Source organism: Xylaria bambusicola, assembly GCF_022495145.1.
Source record: "Xylaria bambusicola strain CBS 139988 unplaced genomic scaffold F5B22scaffold_15, whole genome shotgun sequence".
NCBI lineage: Eukaryota > Fungi > Ascomycota > Sordariomycetes > Xylariales > Xylariaceae > Xylaria > Xylaria bambusicola.
Genome location: NW_025953568.1, coordinates 541,677 through 555,040, shown reverse-complemented (window position 1 = coordinate 555,040; position 13,364 = coordinate 541,677). Strand labels below are relative to the sequence as shown.

The following is a 13,364-nucleotide window of genomic DNA, read 5'->3' as shown; positions in this document are numbered from 1 at the left end:
AGTAAGAGTACCCACTATTCCAAGCTCTTGCGACAGACAAGTGGGGCTGATGCAAGAGATGGCCAAGCTCCACCGCGAGTCTCGGGTACAAGATCCAAGCGTGCAGTTATGTACTGCATTGGTGCTTGATTGTAGCGCTCATGTCCAATCTAAATGATGCTCCTTGCGACTGAGTTTAATACAATATACTTCTCGGATATACTTCTCGGACAGGGCCAATTACTTATTAAATCCAGCGCGTACCCACTTCTACGCTCGAGGTAGGACGACCGATTGATTGCAAGCTGTATGTATGTGTAGACATTACTAATAGGCAAAAGATATATATTGTTCTCACCATGTCATCTCGAGCCGCCATCAGCCTCATACAGTCAAAGTCATCAGCGGAGACCCTGTTACTACGATGCCATGTCCGGCCCGGCGCTAGCAAAGCACGCGAAGGTGTCGTCGCCATCACTGACGAGGTTATCGAGCTTTGCGTATCCGCGCCACCACAGGACGGCAAGGCTAATAAAGCCGTCTTGGCAGTTCTTAGTGAGGTGAGTGATGCCTGCTCTGTTCACGTGTTCAGGACGGAGCATGATATTTAGCCACTTTTGAATTCATTATATCCTCGTTCTGTGCTTATAGAGTGTAGGCCTTAGATATGCCAAAGTCTGACTTGCAAATCACACATGGGTTGAAGTCCCGGGATAAAACGGTCAGCGTGTTGAGCGGCTCATTGGGTGAAAAATGGCTGCGGGACGCGACAGACATTATAAAATCTGTAAGAGAGAAGCTAGATTCCGCGGCCTCCTCTCGTAACGACAAGTAACTCAAAATTCTGCAACATGTTCATTGGAACTGCAATATGGAAAGATCTAGCAAACAGAACACTGTTAGTCCTGAGTATCCTGAAGCTGGAATACGACACATCATCTGCGGGAAATCCCAAAATATCAGGAATGATAGAACAATGGTGATAGACTAATCATGCTCGTAAAGAGTCATAAACAGCCTCTAAGGAATCTCATCATAGAAAGGGAGAGCTAAACAAAAAAAAAATTGGGTGTGTCCCAAATTTCACTTACAACTCCAGATCTGTGCCCGACGCCTCATATAAGGAGAAGAGACACATTTATATCAGCTGACAAAGGAATATTTGGTAGGTTACACGGCACATTGTATAGCATATGTACAGGTATGAGCCGGTTGGGTATTCAGGAGTTTAGTTTGCTAGCGCCGAGACGGGTTTGATATCGACACCATATTTCTCCTTTAGCCTCTCTCGTCTTCGTTCTTCGTAACCCGGCGGTTCAATTCCTAGATAGAGAGGTCAGCAGAGCGAAAAGTGCGCGTGGTTAGTCAAAAATGCTTCACTGGGAGGTATTTACCTCTGCCTTCCCCAATATCGGCTATTGTCTCTTCTATGGGTCGTCTACGGTTCTTCCGGAGATATTCTTTGCGATCGTACTCATCCATGCTGGAGATTTCGGTCTGCTTGCCAACGAGACTGCTACCAGTGAAATCAAAGGCAGTCATGACAACGGCGAAGGCAGCGCCAAGACCAAGAACACGCGGCAATCGGCCGGCTGCTCCGTCTGTTAGTAAAGAGTCTCGACACGGTGCCCAATCTGAAGCACATACACCTTAGCCCTAGTGTAGCACCTCCTAGAAAGGAAGCGATAGTTATGTTGAAGGAATCATCCTTCTCGCGCAAGTTGGCAGCGGCATCCTTGGAGAAGCTGTAAACAGTTGTGAGGGCGGCTGTCGCAGTCCGCGTCAGCAGTGCCGAGACAGACAGAGGGGAAGGGAGAGTAGCATGGGCTCCTACCAAATGAGGCGATGGTGCCACCAGTGCGTGTGAAGACGCCCCAAACCCCAACATGGTGTTTTGCGAGCGAATTCTGCACGGCGGAGGCGAAGAGACCAGCTCCACCACCTACCACGGCGCCGTGGAGACCGGACTTGATGGAATCTTTCTGGTGAAAGGGTCGGTCCTCGGCCAGTCGCTGGATGGGGTGAGGGTTCGCCATCTTGAGCCAGCCGGGGACGGTCGCAGTTGGAGGTTGGTAAAGGTTCGTAACGAAGGTTGGCAGAGGTTGATAGCAAGCCCAGCAGCTACGGTGGAGAGGTCGGAGCTCTTGTCAACGTCAATTGAATCACTCTGATTCGAGGCCCCAAGGCCATGACCACCCGTGGTTTTCCCTATTGGCTGATGCGGAGGTGGGTGCAGCCCCCACTCGTCGGAGCTGGACTTACCTTTGGTCCGTTGCAGCTTTGATTGGCCGAAGATGATTAGGTATCCAGTGGGGGAGTACCTAAGTACCTAGGTAAGTACCTAATTCGCTGGCAGTGGATGAGAATGGATGGAGGCGGTTCGAGGTACCTGCCACTGTAAGAGGTGTCTACTTAGAGAGCCCTGGAGGTATCCTCGAAGGCAAGTAATTTCTGTATTTAGCTATGGAACCCGCTACATACTTATGTAGGTATGTATAGTGGTATACGCAACAATTAGAACTCTATACGTCAACACCGAGGCGAAGGTAAAGTGTCTAGACAACACCGGCAGTCAGTACCTACATATGTACCTCATAAGTAGGTACCTTGGTACTTACATAAGCTTAGGCACTGACGTAGACGCTACAGTGCTACTTACCTATCCCTCTGGCTTGGTATTATTGCGTTGCCTGGCACCAGCTCACTCCTCTCACAGCCAAGCAAAGCCCTGTAGGCCTCCATAGCTTCTGGCCTCCATGGTTAAGTAGAAGATCACATTCGGGATCAGATTCAGGATCAAGTCATCCAGCGAGCAGCAAAACTCTCGGCTCTCTCATCTCTTGATAGCCTCTTGACAGCATCTCATCCCAACATGTGCTCTCCCACAGACTACCCAGCCTCCTACTCCTGAAACCCGCGCTTTTGAAGCGGTTCTATTTCCCAGCTGCTGTCCTGGCCTGGCTTCTCTTTTTCTGATTCGGCGCTGTTTCGAGCCGCGACGCCCTCGCCAAGCCACGACCCGATCCATTGTCATAGCAGCCACCATTTTGTCATAGAGTAAGTTCTAACGACGCGTCTCTTACACGAGATATCAACGCTGTACCAGCACCAGGTCAGGTTCTCAAATATTGCTCTTGTGTGTTGGTCTAGCTCTTGCCTTTCCAGCACCCAGTGGGCTCTCTGGTTTGTAGCTGGTTCCTATCATCTCATACACCACTTTCGATCTAAGGTTGCTTGATTGTTCGCCTTGCAAAACGTCAAAACTCTTGTGTGTCACTTATGTTTGCTATGGCCATGTTTGGTTTCATCCATACCTAGTCAACACATCACTCAAGCACACATGAGCACTGGTTCCCGCAGGTTCCATTCATTCATTTCTCATTCTGCTTTGCGGTACTAGACAGCCATCTCCTATCTTGCCTACATTCATAGCTCTATGAGACGCCAAGTCATGTCTGTTTCTCACTCTCCCCCAGGCGGCATTGTTCTTCTCAAGACAGCATTTTAAAATAATTTTTGGAGGCTTACATCCACTACTCGCATTTCTTGTCAACTTGTTGGCCTAACTACGTCTCAACCCTCATCAGGTGTAGCTGCTAACTGTTTGCACTAGGTACCTGGTGAAGCTATGGTTGTAGAACTCCTCTGTTGTACATAGACAGATCCTTGCTGAGTGCTATGATGAGAAGTTGCATGCTGCTCTCTCACGCTCGACATTCTCCAGAATCTCTGCACAATCGATCTCATTGATATCAGGACCACGGTCTGTCGCCGTTCCTGTTCATACAGCCACCGTAGATCCCAGCCAAGGCTGCAGTCTCCAAAATGGCTACGCTTTCCCCGCCCGAGTCACCATCTGGCGAAATGGAAAATATATCATATCGGCGGGCTAAACAGGATAAGGCTATAGCTGCCTTCCGCGCGACAGCCGACTCCCATGGTGAGTGGTCACCTCGTTTCTTTCCAACTTAGGGTCACTATGCTAGAACTCATCCATTAACTCATTGTAGCATATTCGTCACCGATGTTCCTTCGTCGCTTTCTTGAGTTACGACTGCCTGAGTTGTGTTATCCTACCGACCCAGGCTGTTCCAGTCATACTATGCTTCTCCTTCCCGACCAAACATATGAGACTAGTGATCAATCTTTTCTATCCCTCCTATGTGCCGAGTCTAGGTATCATTTTCACGTACACACTTACAAGACTGGTGCTAGAGGCTTGGACGAAAAGCACCCCATCCATATGCTCATTCCCTCCCCTGCTGAGTCGGAAGATAGCAAAGACGTGGCAAGAGAATTCACTTGTGCTGCAAAAGACTGTTTATACATGGTCACAATATCGGTGATACCGCCAAAATTCCATACTTGGCAGATTGATTTGATGAGAGACGAAGAGAGAATTCTTCGAAATTTACAACTAGCAAGAAACGAAGACCCTGACAGATTTGCCGATTTTCCCGCGGCTTGGTTTGGTGGATCTTCCACCGTAACAACACTGGCCCAATACATCGAGGATCGTCTCAAGAAGCCTAGTGGGCAGGTTTTAAAAATTAAGAAGCGTAATAAGCGATTTCGTGTTTCGTTCGGCAACGATCTCGATGATATTCTTCGGTATTTAGGGTTCGAGGAAAGAAAGGACGAGGATGATGAAGAATGTTGGTATATCACCGAGCCTGAACCGATCATCACGGGCAGCCCTACGCCAGTGAACACAAGACGAGCCCATTTGGAGGACACTTTAGAAGAGTTGCGATCTTTGGTCCCTGGAGCGAATACGACCCCAGCTTGGTTGAAGCTGATGGATGCCTTTCCAGGCTATGCGGCTCATGCGGCTCGTCCTGGTGTCAGTTTAGTCTCTGCGGACGGGATTTTGGAGGATGACCTAGTGGAAATAGGGTGCTTAAAGGAATTCCCCCCTCAGTGGTTCAGTTGGGCCGCGATTCTTCTAGCTGATATATGCCCTTCCCGGCGGGATTTATTTCTAGACGCCGGGCTTCGTTGTATCAGCGAACGCAATGAAGAAGCTTCATTAAACATCATTATTTATAGATCCCAGTTTGACCAGAGGCCTTCACTTGACCCCGAAGTCAAAGCCGCGTTCGACTACTTCTTCGAGAACCCTACCTACACGGAAGACAAAGACACCATCTCGAAAGCGGTTAGCGACTTACTAGAATCCAATTCGACTCGTCCATTAAAACATGATATTTTTCGGCACCTCGAAATTATCAGTAATTATTTAGGGGCCGACTTGCAGGGTGACGTTGCTCGAGGTGACTCTTTGGCTACTGCCGCATCTTCAACTGGCCCGAAGAGCAGACGAATGAGCATCAGGTCTGCCAGTCGTCTATTGAAAGTAGACGCGTCGTTCACTGCAGATATGATCCGGGAATTCGCTGCTAACGTAGTACGCCTTTCGCTCACTCCTCGCGCACTGGGATGTTTACTAATTTGTTCGTCGTATAGGACGAGCTGGTAGACCGAGAACGGGTCGTCGAGGCTCTTGAGGTATTAAGCGACCTTAAATTTCAGCAAGACCAACATGGCGAGGCACAAAGTCTAAAAGAGGCGGCGGATTTTCTTCGAGAAACAGGAGGTATTGCATCTAGACAGAAAGGTAACGCAAATGGAGAGCCTTCGTCAATCACAGACCCAGCGGTCTCATTTAGTACCCCTCCAGGCTTGAAGAATATTGGCAACACCTGCTATTTGAACAGTTTACTGCAGTACTTTTATAATGTCAAGCCTGTTCGGGAGATGGTTCTCAATCACGATCAAATTCAACTTGGGCTCGACGATACGTCGGTCAGTAACCGATGGACCGGTGGCAATGGTACACGAGTTACTTTGGAGGAGGCCATTGTAGCTCGTCAATGTGAGTGAACCCTTCACCAAGGAAGGAATACAGGGTTGCTAATTCTTAAAAGTCATTGAAGAACTTAGCCGTCTGTTCTTGGAGCTACAGACTACAACAGGCGCCTCCGCTAGTCCCTCACAAAAGCTTGCCAATACTGCACTTTCATCTGCCAAGGAAATTCTCACTTCGCAAGATCAGAACCAACCGCCGCCCCTTCCAGCACGTCCTTCTCCAATTCCACCCTCTTCCCCAAATAAAGACCTTGACACAGTGAACGTTACCGTTGAGCCCATTCGCGAACACCGTGACACCGCTAGCTCCGTTAGTTCACAAACACTCGTAAATGAGATGGAAGATGCGGAGACCGAAACTCCGGCCAAGGAGCTTGCCAGTAACGTCACTTCTGCTGCTACTGGTCACACTAGGGATTTATCTCCCGAGGACAGGGCACTCTCGGATACAGTCGAACATATAGAAGACGTGGTCATGGAGGAGCCCCCATTGCCCTTGTCTCTAGATCAGAAGATTTCCCAGATCTCTGAGCGCCTTGAGCGGTCTGACAGATCCGGCACCTCACAACAAGATGTGGAAGAGATTATTGGAAACATCTTGGAGCATCTAATGCGTGCAATTCACCCTAATGGCCCAATGGATGGTAAACCCAACCTCCAGGCGGACAAAATCACTGAACTTTTCTTCACCACTATTGTCAACTCGACAATTAAAACAACGGCTAGAGATGCGCCGCTCATCGATATACCATCCACAGACGAAGATATACTTAACGAAGAAGTTGTCCCTGAGAGGTGGATCACTGCGTTCCCTCATCCCAACAAGGAACTCAAAACCAAGAACACTTTATATGAAGCACTTGACCGATACTTTTCTTATGAGCTCCTCTCCGATGGTGGTCTTGCTCGCTATACTACCATACGCAAACTACCCCCTATCGTCCACATATGTATTCAGCGAACGGACGCTTCGGGGGTCAAGAACAAGAACCCAGTCATAATACCTGAGCAACTCTATATGGACCGATATATGGAAACGGCGCCAGGGTCCGACCTATGGAGAACCCGTAGGCGAGTATGGGCAATCCAGGAACGGATCAAGGAACTCGATTCGAGAGCTTTAGATTGTACTGAGACAGTTCTCGTATCCCCGGAAGCACAGGGCTGGAATAAATACGCAGATGTTCAAGCAAGAGAGAAAACCCAACCTGTATACCAAGATACAATTGACCTGAATAGCGAGCTATGGCGGGATATCCCACGGGTAACTAAGCCTGCTCCTGAGACAGGTGATCCTGGTCCATCAATTGAAGCAAAGCCTTCCGAAGAGACGTCGACCTCCAACGCTGAAGATATTGGCAACTTAAGCTTTGCTGATGCCTTGTGGGAAGCTGGTCGAAGGATGGATGACGCGGATTACGCCACGTCCAGTATACTACGTGAAGAAGAAGCCCACGCATTTGATTCCATGAAGCAACACAAATTCCAGCTGCATGCCATCATTTGTCATGGAGGTGGTATGAGTGCTGGACATTATTGGGTGTGGGTTAGAGACTTCAAAAACCAAGTCTGGTATAAGTACAATGACAGCCTTGTAACCAAGGATGAAAGAGATTCGGAACAAGTCGTGGATGAACTTAACAATAGTGGGGATCCATACTATGTGGCCTATGTGAGGGATGAGCTGAAGGATAGCCTAGTTGAAGTCCCTCAGCGAGCGCAGGCGGCAGATGGGGATGTTGATATGATCAACGCCTCGCAGGAGCTTGAGGTGATCGATAGTATCGCCGTCGACAATCCCCCGCAGCCAGCCAATAGTCCTGCCAACACGCCTGTTCCGGAAGCAGTCATGGGAGATGCGCCGCCTCTCAAGCTACAGGAATAGATGGAAGGAAGTTTAATATCCAGATCTAACATTGCATCGTCATCGGAGTTTGGCAACTTTGTAGATTTAGCGTCCTAAACTCATAGCGCCTTTGAAGAATGCAGTCTATTATGGGTATGGCGAGTGCTTTATGGGTTTTCTAGACTATTGCATGTAAGCGCATGTCCATCCGCATTTCCCCAGCTTGATGGCGACTATAGGTTACGGCTGTCATACTCGGTCATGAGATCTGTGATCGTGGCAAAACCCGAGGTAATAAATCAAACGTAACTAAGCCCCATGTAACATAGATGATAAGTTCCGTATAATAGATGCTTACAGAACCTTCGTCGTACATTAACTTTTCCATTTGAAGGAGATACATGCTAGTAAAAACGTTAACCATAAACTATATCCAAAGGTCAGCGAAGCAAGCCTGCATAACTACTTGTGCAGTCTAAGCTTAACAGTCAATAACCACCCGAAACCACTTTAAACTACATATCGATATAGTGGTGATCTGTCACCCATATCCAATAGCTCTTGCTCGGAATGCCTAGCACGAACCTCATTCTCAGAAACAGCGTCTCGTTTCTTATTTGCGCGGTCCCAAGAATACGCCAGAGTTAGCGCGCAACCAATAGCCCCGACAACAATTCCAAGTGAGAATCCGTAGCCCAGGGGGTAATGAGGCTTCTGACCCTCCAGAAAGATGTTTGAACCGATGGCTCCGCCTAGATTGCCGAGGGAAATGAGCAGAGCCATTCCGACGGCCCGCTTCCAGGATGGCGCGAGATTGTTCCCGACCCAGGCCAAGATGCCGACGAGGGGCGGATAGACGCCAGCCGGGATGGTGAATAGGAAAGCGTATGTTAGCCCGGGGTATTTTGGGTGTGGGATGCTGAGTAAGGCGATGAAGCCGATGGCCGAGATGCAGAATGGTGTTACGATGAAGATCCAGCGAGAACGTCTCTTGTCAGCTATGCGGGCAAATAATAGGACGCTAAGCACCCCGACGATGTAAATAGGGATAGCTAGAAAGTTGAATTAGCCGTGCCTATATCTTTAGGTCTGCGAACGGGGTGGATTTACTGAGTAGCTGGGCATTGGCGGCAGAGTACCCCAGCTGCAGGATGATGCTGGGGGCACTATACGTGAACCCGTAGAGACAAATGCTGTTCCCCCAGTATGCGATGACTCCGAAATACAATCTCCATTCAGTTAGAGCAGCCCTTAGGAACTTCCACTGGAACTTCTCGCCAATCTGCACTTGTCCCGAGGAGGTTCCGGCGTCTTGCTCCAGCCGGCGCTGCAGGTGCTCTTTCTCGTCTTGAGTGAGGAAGCCGGCCATGGCAGGGCTGTCTGGCAGTGTCCATGGGAGAGTGAGCCCGACAATGACGGTAGCGATGCCTTCGAGAATGAAGATCCAGCGCCATCCTTCTAGACCTCCTTTGCCGTTAAGCTTCTCAATCGCAAACGCTAGTAAACCCGAGAAGGCGCCTGCGAGGGACGCGGCGGAGAAGAAGACGGCGATTCGGGTCTGGATCTCGAAGCGGCAGTACCAACTATGAAGAGACAAGATGTTAATTAGTCCTCACCAGATCACTATGTGTGTTGTCTGGTCATACAGGTTCAAAGATTGCGTACATTGTCAGGAGATATGTAGCGGCAGGGAAGAAACCAGATTCCGTTACTCCAAGAAGGACTCGAGTGACAACCAGCTGTTCGTAGTTCTTGACTAGCCCTTGAAATGTCATGACCAACCCCCATGAGAGCATGAGTATGCACATCCATATGCTAGGACGAAGGAGTTTAAGCACAATGTTGCTTGGGACCTACAGATACCATGTGAGTTTTCGGATCACTTGGTGGGATTCCATGACGAACCTCGAATATTGCGTAGGGAAAAAAGAATACTGTTAATGCTAAATTGTATTGCGTTCCGGTCAACCCTGTGTGGCTGTCAGTCAGTGAACTTATAAGGAAATTTAAGAGCATACCTAGATCTTCATTCATCCCCGCGACTTTGGCATTTCCAATCTGAAATTTTCATGAATTGTCAGGTCAAGGCCCGATACCGATGAGTATGAGATACATGAGGCATAAGCATCTAGATTAGGAAATAATATCAGCCTACATTTCCACGATCCAAAAATGCAAGCACATCTAAATACAGGATATTAGCAGATGATGATAACGTAAACTGTTGCTGTCGTAAGGCAAGGTAACTTACAGAGAAGTGTCAACATTGGAATCAAGCGAAAGTCGACTTTTCGAAGGATTCGTCGCGTTTTCGCATCTTGGTAAGTCGGCAACTACCAATTCCAGCCAGGATCAGCATTGCGACATTATACTGTCCATTCCGTAGAATTCATACATTTCTCTCATCAAGTCCACCCTTGCCTTTAACGCCCGCATTCTCAAGATGCGTAGCATCGACGGTCTTAGTGTCAGCCGAGTGGGTAGAGTGAGAAGAATCCATCTTGTCACACACACAAGTTGCAATATAAGAAAAGAGGGAATGAATGACGGCTGGGAGTCCAGGTGAAGATACTACCACTCGATATTAAATGAACAAGCTCTTGTGCAACGGTGATGAGCTGATTACGATCCCGGATGAGGCTTGTAGACCATACAATACGGCTTGTCGTTCGCCCCCGCTGCGGAGAACCCCAGAAGGTAACCCCACGAAATTTCCCCGGTTTTGCGGAGAGATGGCGGGATCGTCAGCGCTTTTGCCTGTGTGTCCAGGGACTAGGAACGTTAGATCGGTACCGAAAAGGCAAGGGATAGGCCAGGGATGAGCCGGGGTAAGGTTAATGGTGATCCAAACTGCATAAAGCTGATAGACGGGTGTGCCATGCTGAGTAACCTGGATAATAAGTATGACGATATCGTAGGAGACGTGGATAGAGTCGAATAGAGTCAGGAAGGGTGCCAGCCGGGTGGTCCCGTATGTAGGTCTTATCGAGTATCCCTTCCAAGAAAGAGAGCGGAGGCTCACCGCTACCTTCCCCGGATGCATTAGTAGAGCCGCCTCATTCCTGCCGGTTTACGGCCCGCAGGGACCCTGTCCATCTTAGTCAAGTGAACCATCGGCCATACACGCGAATAAGAAACGACTAAGAAGCTTGCGGCCTTCATTATATCAGCAGAGGCATGAGTAGGCCAGGAGAAGTCTAGGTTGAAGTAAATTTTACTTGATAACGGGGGCGTCCTGCCGGGTCATCTGATGATGAGTTGCGTGCACGACATGAAGCTGTGTTCCAGATAGTGCATTTCTGGGCGCCTCTGTTCGATGCATAGGCCCTGATAACGCAACTTGAAGCCCTCTGCGAGTTCATGCGTCAGACCACGTGGTCTGTATGAGAGATGGAGAATCCTGTACTTAACTAGAAAGAGAAAAAAATACTCTTTTTTTAATTTGTCATTTTCTTATATTGTTTCAACGTGGAATTGGGTTCGTGGTTCGATCACGTATAGGATCGTCAATAAGAATTCTGGATGTCTGGATTTCATGGCACTCATACTTACAAAAAAAAAGTGCGATTGCTCCCTGACACTCAAATAATCTTCATGAAAGGAATATATAGTCTAAGCGAGCTCAAAAATGTAATGCATGACTCATCTCGATTACACCAATACCTTTTTCATATCTTCCCTAATAGCAGCTCCCATCTCCTCCGTTCAGACAGAGCCACTCACATCTTTAGTTTTCAGCCCGCCGTCTACAGTAATGTGTTATCATCAGCATTCTAAATAGACTGAGCGTCTTCCTCTGTTCCGAGACTGTACTGCAGCAGGAGCGCCACGCTCAGAATGGCACCAATCGGGTTCGCAACGCCCTGCCCGGCGATGTCTAGCGCCGAGCCACGCACAGGCTCATAGAAGCCCTTGATAGGCTTGTACCCCTATTATTAACAGGTAAGTCGACAAGACAGGTGGACGGCAGCATCGAAAGAGTACCGGGTATGAAACCCGCTTGGTCTCGGAGGAAATCGGCTTCGTTCGTTCTCGTGGCGACGGTCTCACTGTCCAAGAGCTGGTGCACGAACTCGGCCTGCGCGTCCTCTGGGTGATAATTTCCCCCACAGCACACCGTCACCGCCATGGGGACGGAAGGTCATTCACTCTATCGCAACTGGGTACGTTGACAGCCTCGGAAAGCTCGAGCTTGGCCGCCATGCGCTCGATTTCGTTGCGCTTGTAAGTTGAGAGTCACGGATGTAAGGTCACCATTAGATTCATTTTGAACTCTAAGTCACATTACGCCATCGCCCCCGTGGAGTACTTCGCCAGACGGCAAGACGCCGTGGACAGGAGAGATTGTCAAAGGCATAAAACTCACTGTTCTGCTGGAGAATGACCGTAACGCTTACCAGGGTTCAAAGGCCAGACGCGCGTCTATGCCTCAGATCTCTAGCCTACCGGATATCTAGGATGAGCTAGGCTTTCCGGCATCAGGACATACTCGTGGGCGCCGGCTCGATTCTAAGCCGAGAAAGACCGTTAGGTTAAGTGAAACGATACTGTTGTTTGCTACAGAAGCTCCATCGTGATGCGCCTGAGTGCCGAGACGCGTGGGTTGATTGGAAACCGCGCCGCGCCGCGCCAAGGCGTGGAGAAGCAGGGGTTATGTCATAGCTCTGCGGGGAATGATGGATTCAAGTTGGAGGCGGGGTACGACGATACTTCACTTGCGACGACGACGGGGGTGTTTCGTAACCTCCAGACTGTGATGAACAAAATGAGCGTCAAATTGATATGCTATACTTCGTAGAAGGTACGCGTAACAAGCATATATCTATCATCTCATCAACGCGCACAGTAACCTGAATATCAAGCTTCGAGACCCCGAGCACAAACCACGCATCACTGCTAGACAACAATCACATCCATCACTGTGGATGACTTTGAAGAAAGCGACTAGAGCCTCTATCTCTAAATGATTGACAAGTTTACATGCATGGTTCTCTAGTCTAGCCTTGAACACCCTGAAGCTCATCGGTATCGCAACAAAGCTTACGTTGATGGCAATGAATAAAGGGAAAGCAAGCAACAGATTGTCATCACCGGCGAGTAAAACAGCTTTGAAAACTATACCAGTATAGAAATTACTGCTGATAGACCTGAAGGCCCTGGCGGAGATGCTACTTTCGCGAGCGTCACGGATATAGCTGCCGAGGATATTGGTGCCGTCGTCCACGACGCCGACGACGCTTCCAAGTATCTACTATATCTCTGCTCCGAAGACACGTGCCGAGCCATAGCGAAATAAAATGCTCTCACTCCCGAACGTAAAGCCATGGAACTTGGTGGGCTTCCCTGGACGCGATCGAGTGAGGTCCAAGAGCATCCCCAGATGTGTGGATGGGCACCGCATCATGACATGGGGTCAGCAATTCCCGCGTCTCTGACCCAATGTAGCAGGATAGGCTTGGGGTTTGGGGCATGATGTCAAAGTCCAGGGAGAATTTTGTATAATTGCAAAAGTTGGCAGAGTCTGGTGTGTGAATAGGGATACATCATTGAACTCTACAATACCTGGACCCAAGGACACAAGGATATATGTTACTACACAGGAATGAACTGGCACGTACGACCATAGCCGCTGGAGAACTCGGGGTCCCGTCCGCTCCCCCTTAGATAAGCT

At 48.9% G+C, this 13,364-nt stretch overlaps 5 protein-coding genes across 5 annotated transcripts; 2 read left to right on the top strand and 3 right to left on the bottom strand.

Moving 5' to 3' along the window:
- Positions 1 to 124: 124 nt before the first annotated feature.
- On the top strand, positions 125 to 1,368 carry F5B22DRAFT_101638 (DUF167-domain-containing protein). Its single transcript, XM_047968667.1, has 3 exons — positions 125 to 260; positions 321 to 539; positions 638 to 1,368. Exons 2-3 carry the CDS (start codon positions 339 to 341, stop codon positions 812 to 814), a joined length of 378 nt encoding a protein of 125 aa, XP_047831937.1. The 5' UTR covers positions 125 to 260; positions 321 to 338; the 3' UTR covers positions 815 to 1,368.
- F5B22DRAFT_635693 (uncharacterized protein) lies at positions 1,208 to 2,015 on the bottom strand (the record flags this gene model as incomplete). The annotated part of the gene is made up of 4 exons (XM_047977180.1): positions 1,208 to 1,302; positions 1,374 to 1,571; positions 1,627 to 1,746; positions 1,814 to 2,015. 4 exons carry the CDS (start codon positions 2,013 to 2,015, stop codon positions 1,208 to 1,210), a joined length of 615 nt encoding a protein of 204 aa, XP_047831936.1.
- A 2,207-nt stretch (positions 2,016 to 4,222) lies between these two features.
- Positions 4,223 to 7,732, top strand: F5B22DRAFT_635692 (uncharacterized protein; the record flags this gene model as incomplete). The annotated part of the gene is made up of 3 exons (XM_047977179.1): positions 4,223 to 5,386; positions 5,446 to 5,854; positions 5,907 to 7,732. 3 exons carry the CDS (start codon positions 4,223 to 4,225, stop codon positions 7,730 to 7,732), a joined length of 3,399 nt encoding a protein of 1,132 aa, XP_047831935.1.
- Positions 7,733 to 8,203: 471 nt separating this feature from the next.
- F5B22DRAFT_645534 (retrograde regulation protein 2) lies at positions 8,204 to 10,193 on the bottom strand (the record flags this gene model as incomplete). Its single annotated transcript, XM_047978601.1, has 8 exons — positions 8,204 to 8,745; positions 8,804 to 9,276; positions 9,359 to 9,546; positions 9,599 to 9,663; positions 9,712 to 9,751; positions 9,849 to 9,877; positions 9,945 to 10,026; positions 10,089 to 10,193. 8 exons carry the CDS (start codon positions 10,191 to 10,193, stop codon positions 8,204 to 8,206), a joined length of 1,524 nt encoding a protein of 507 aa, XP_047831934.1.
- A 1,123-nt stretch (positions 10,194 to 11,316) lies between these two features.
- F5B22DRAFT_602600 (uncharacterized protein) lies at positions 11,317 to 12,286 on the bottom strand. The gene has a single exon (XM_047974678.1). The coding sequence runs from the start codon at positions 11,820 to 11,822 to the stop codon at positions 11,571 to 11,573; it is 252 nt and encodes an 83-aa protein (XP_047831933.1). The 5' UTR covers positions 11,823 to 12,286; the 3' UTR covers positions 11,317 to 11,570.
- Positions 12,287 to 13,364: the final 1,078 nt, after the last annotated feature.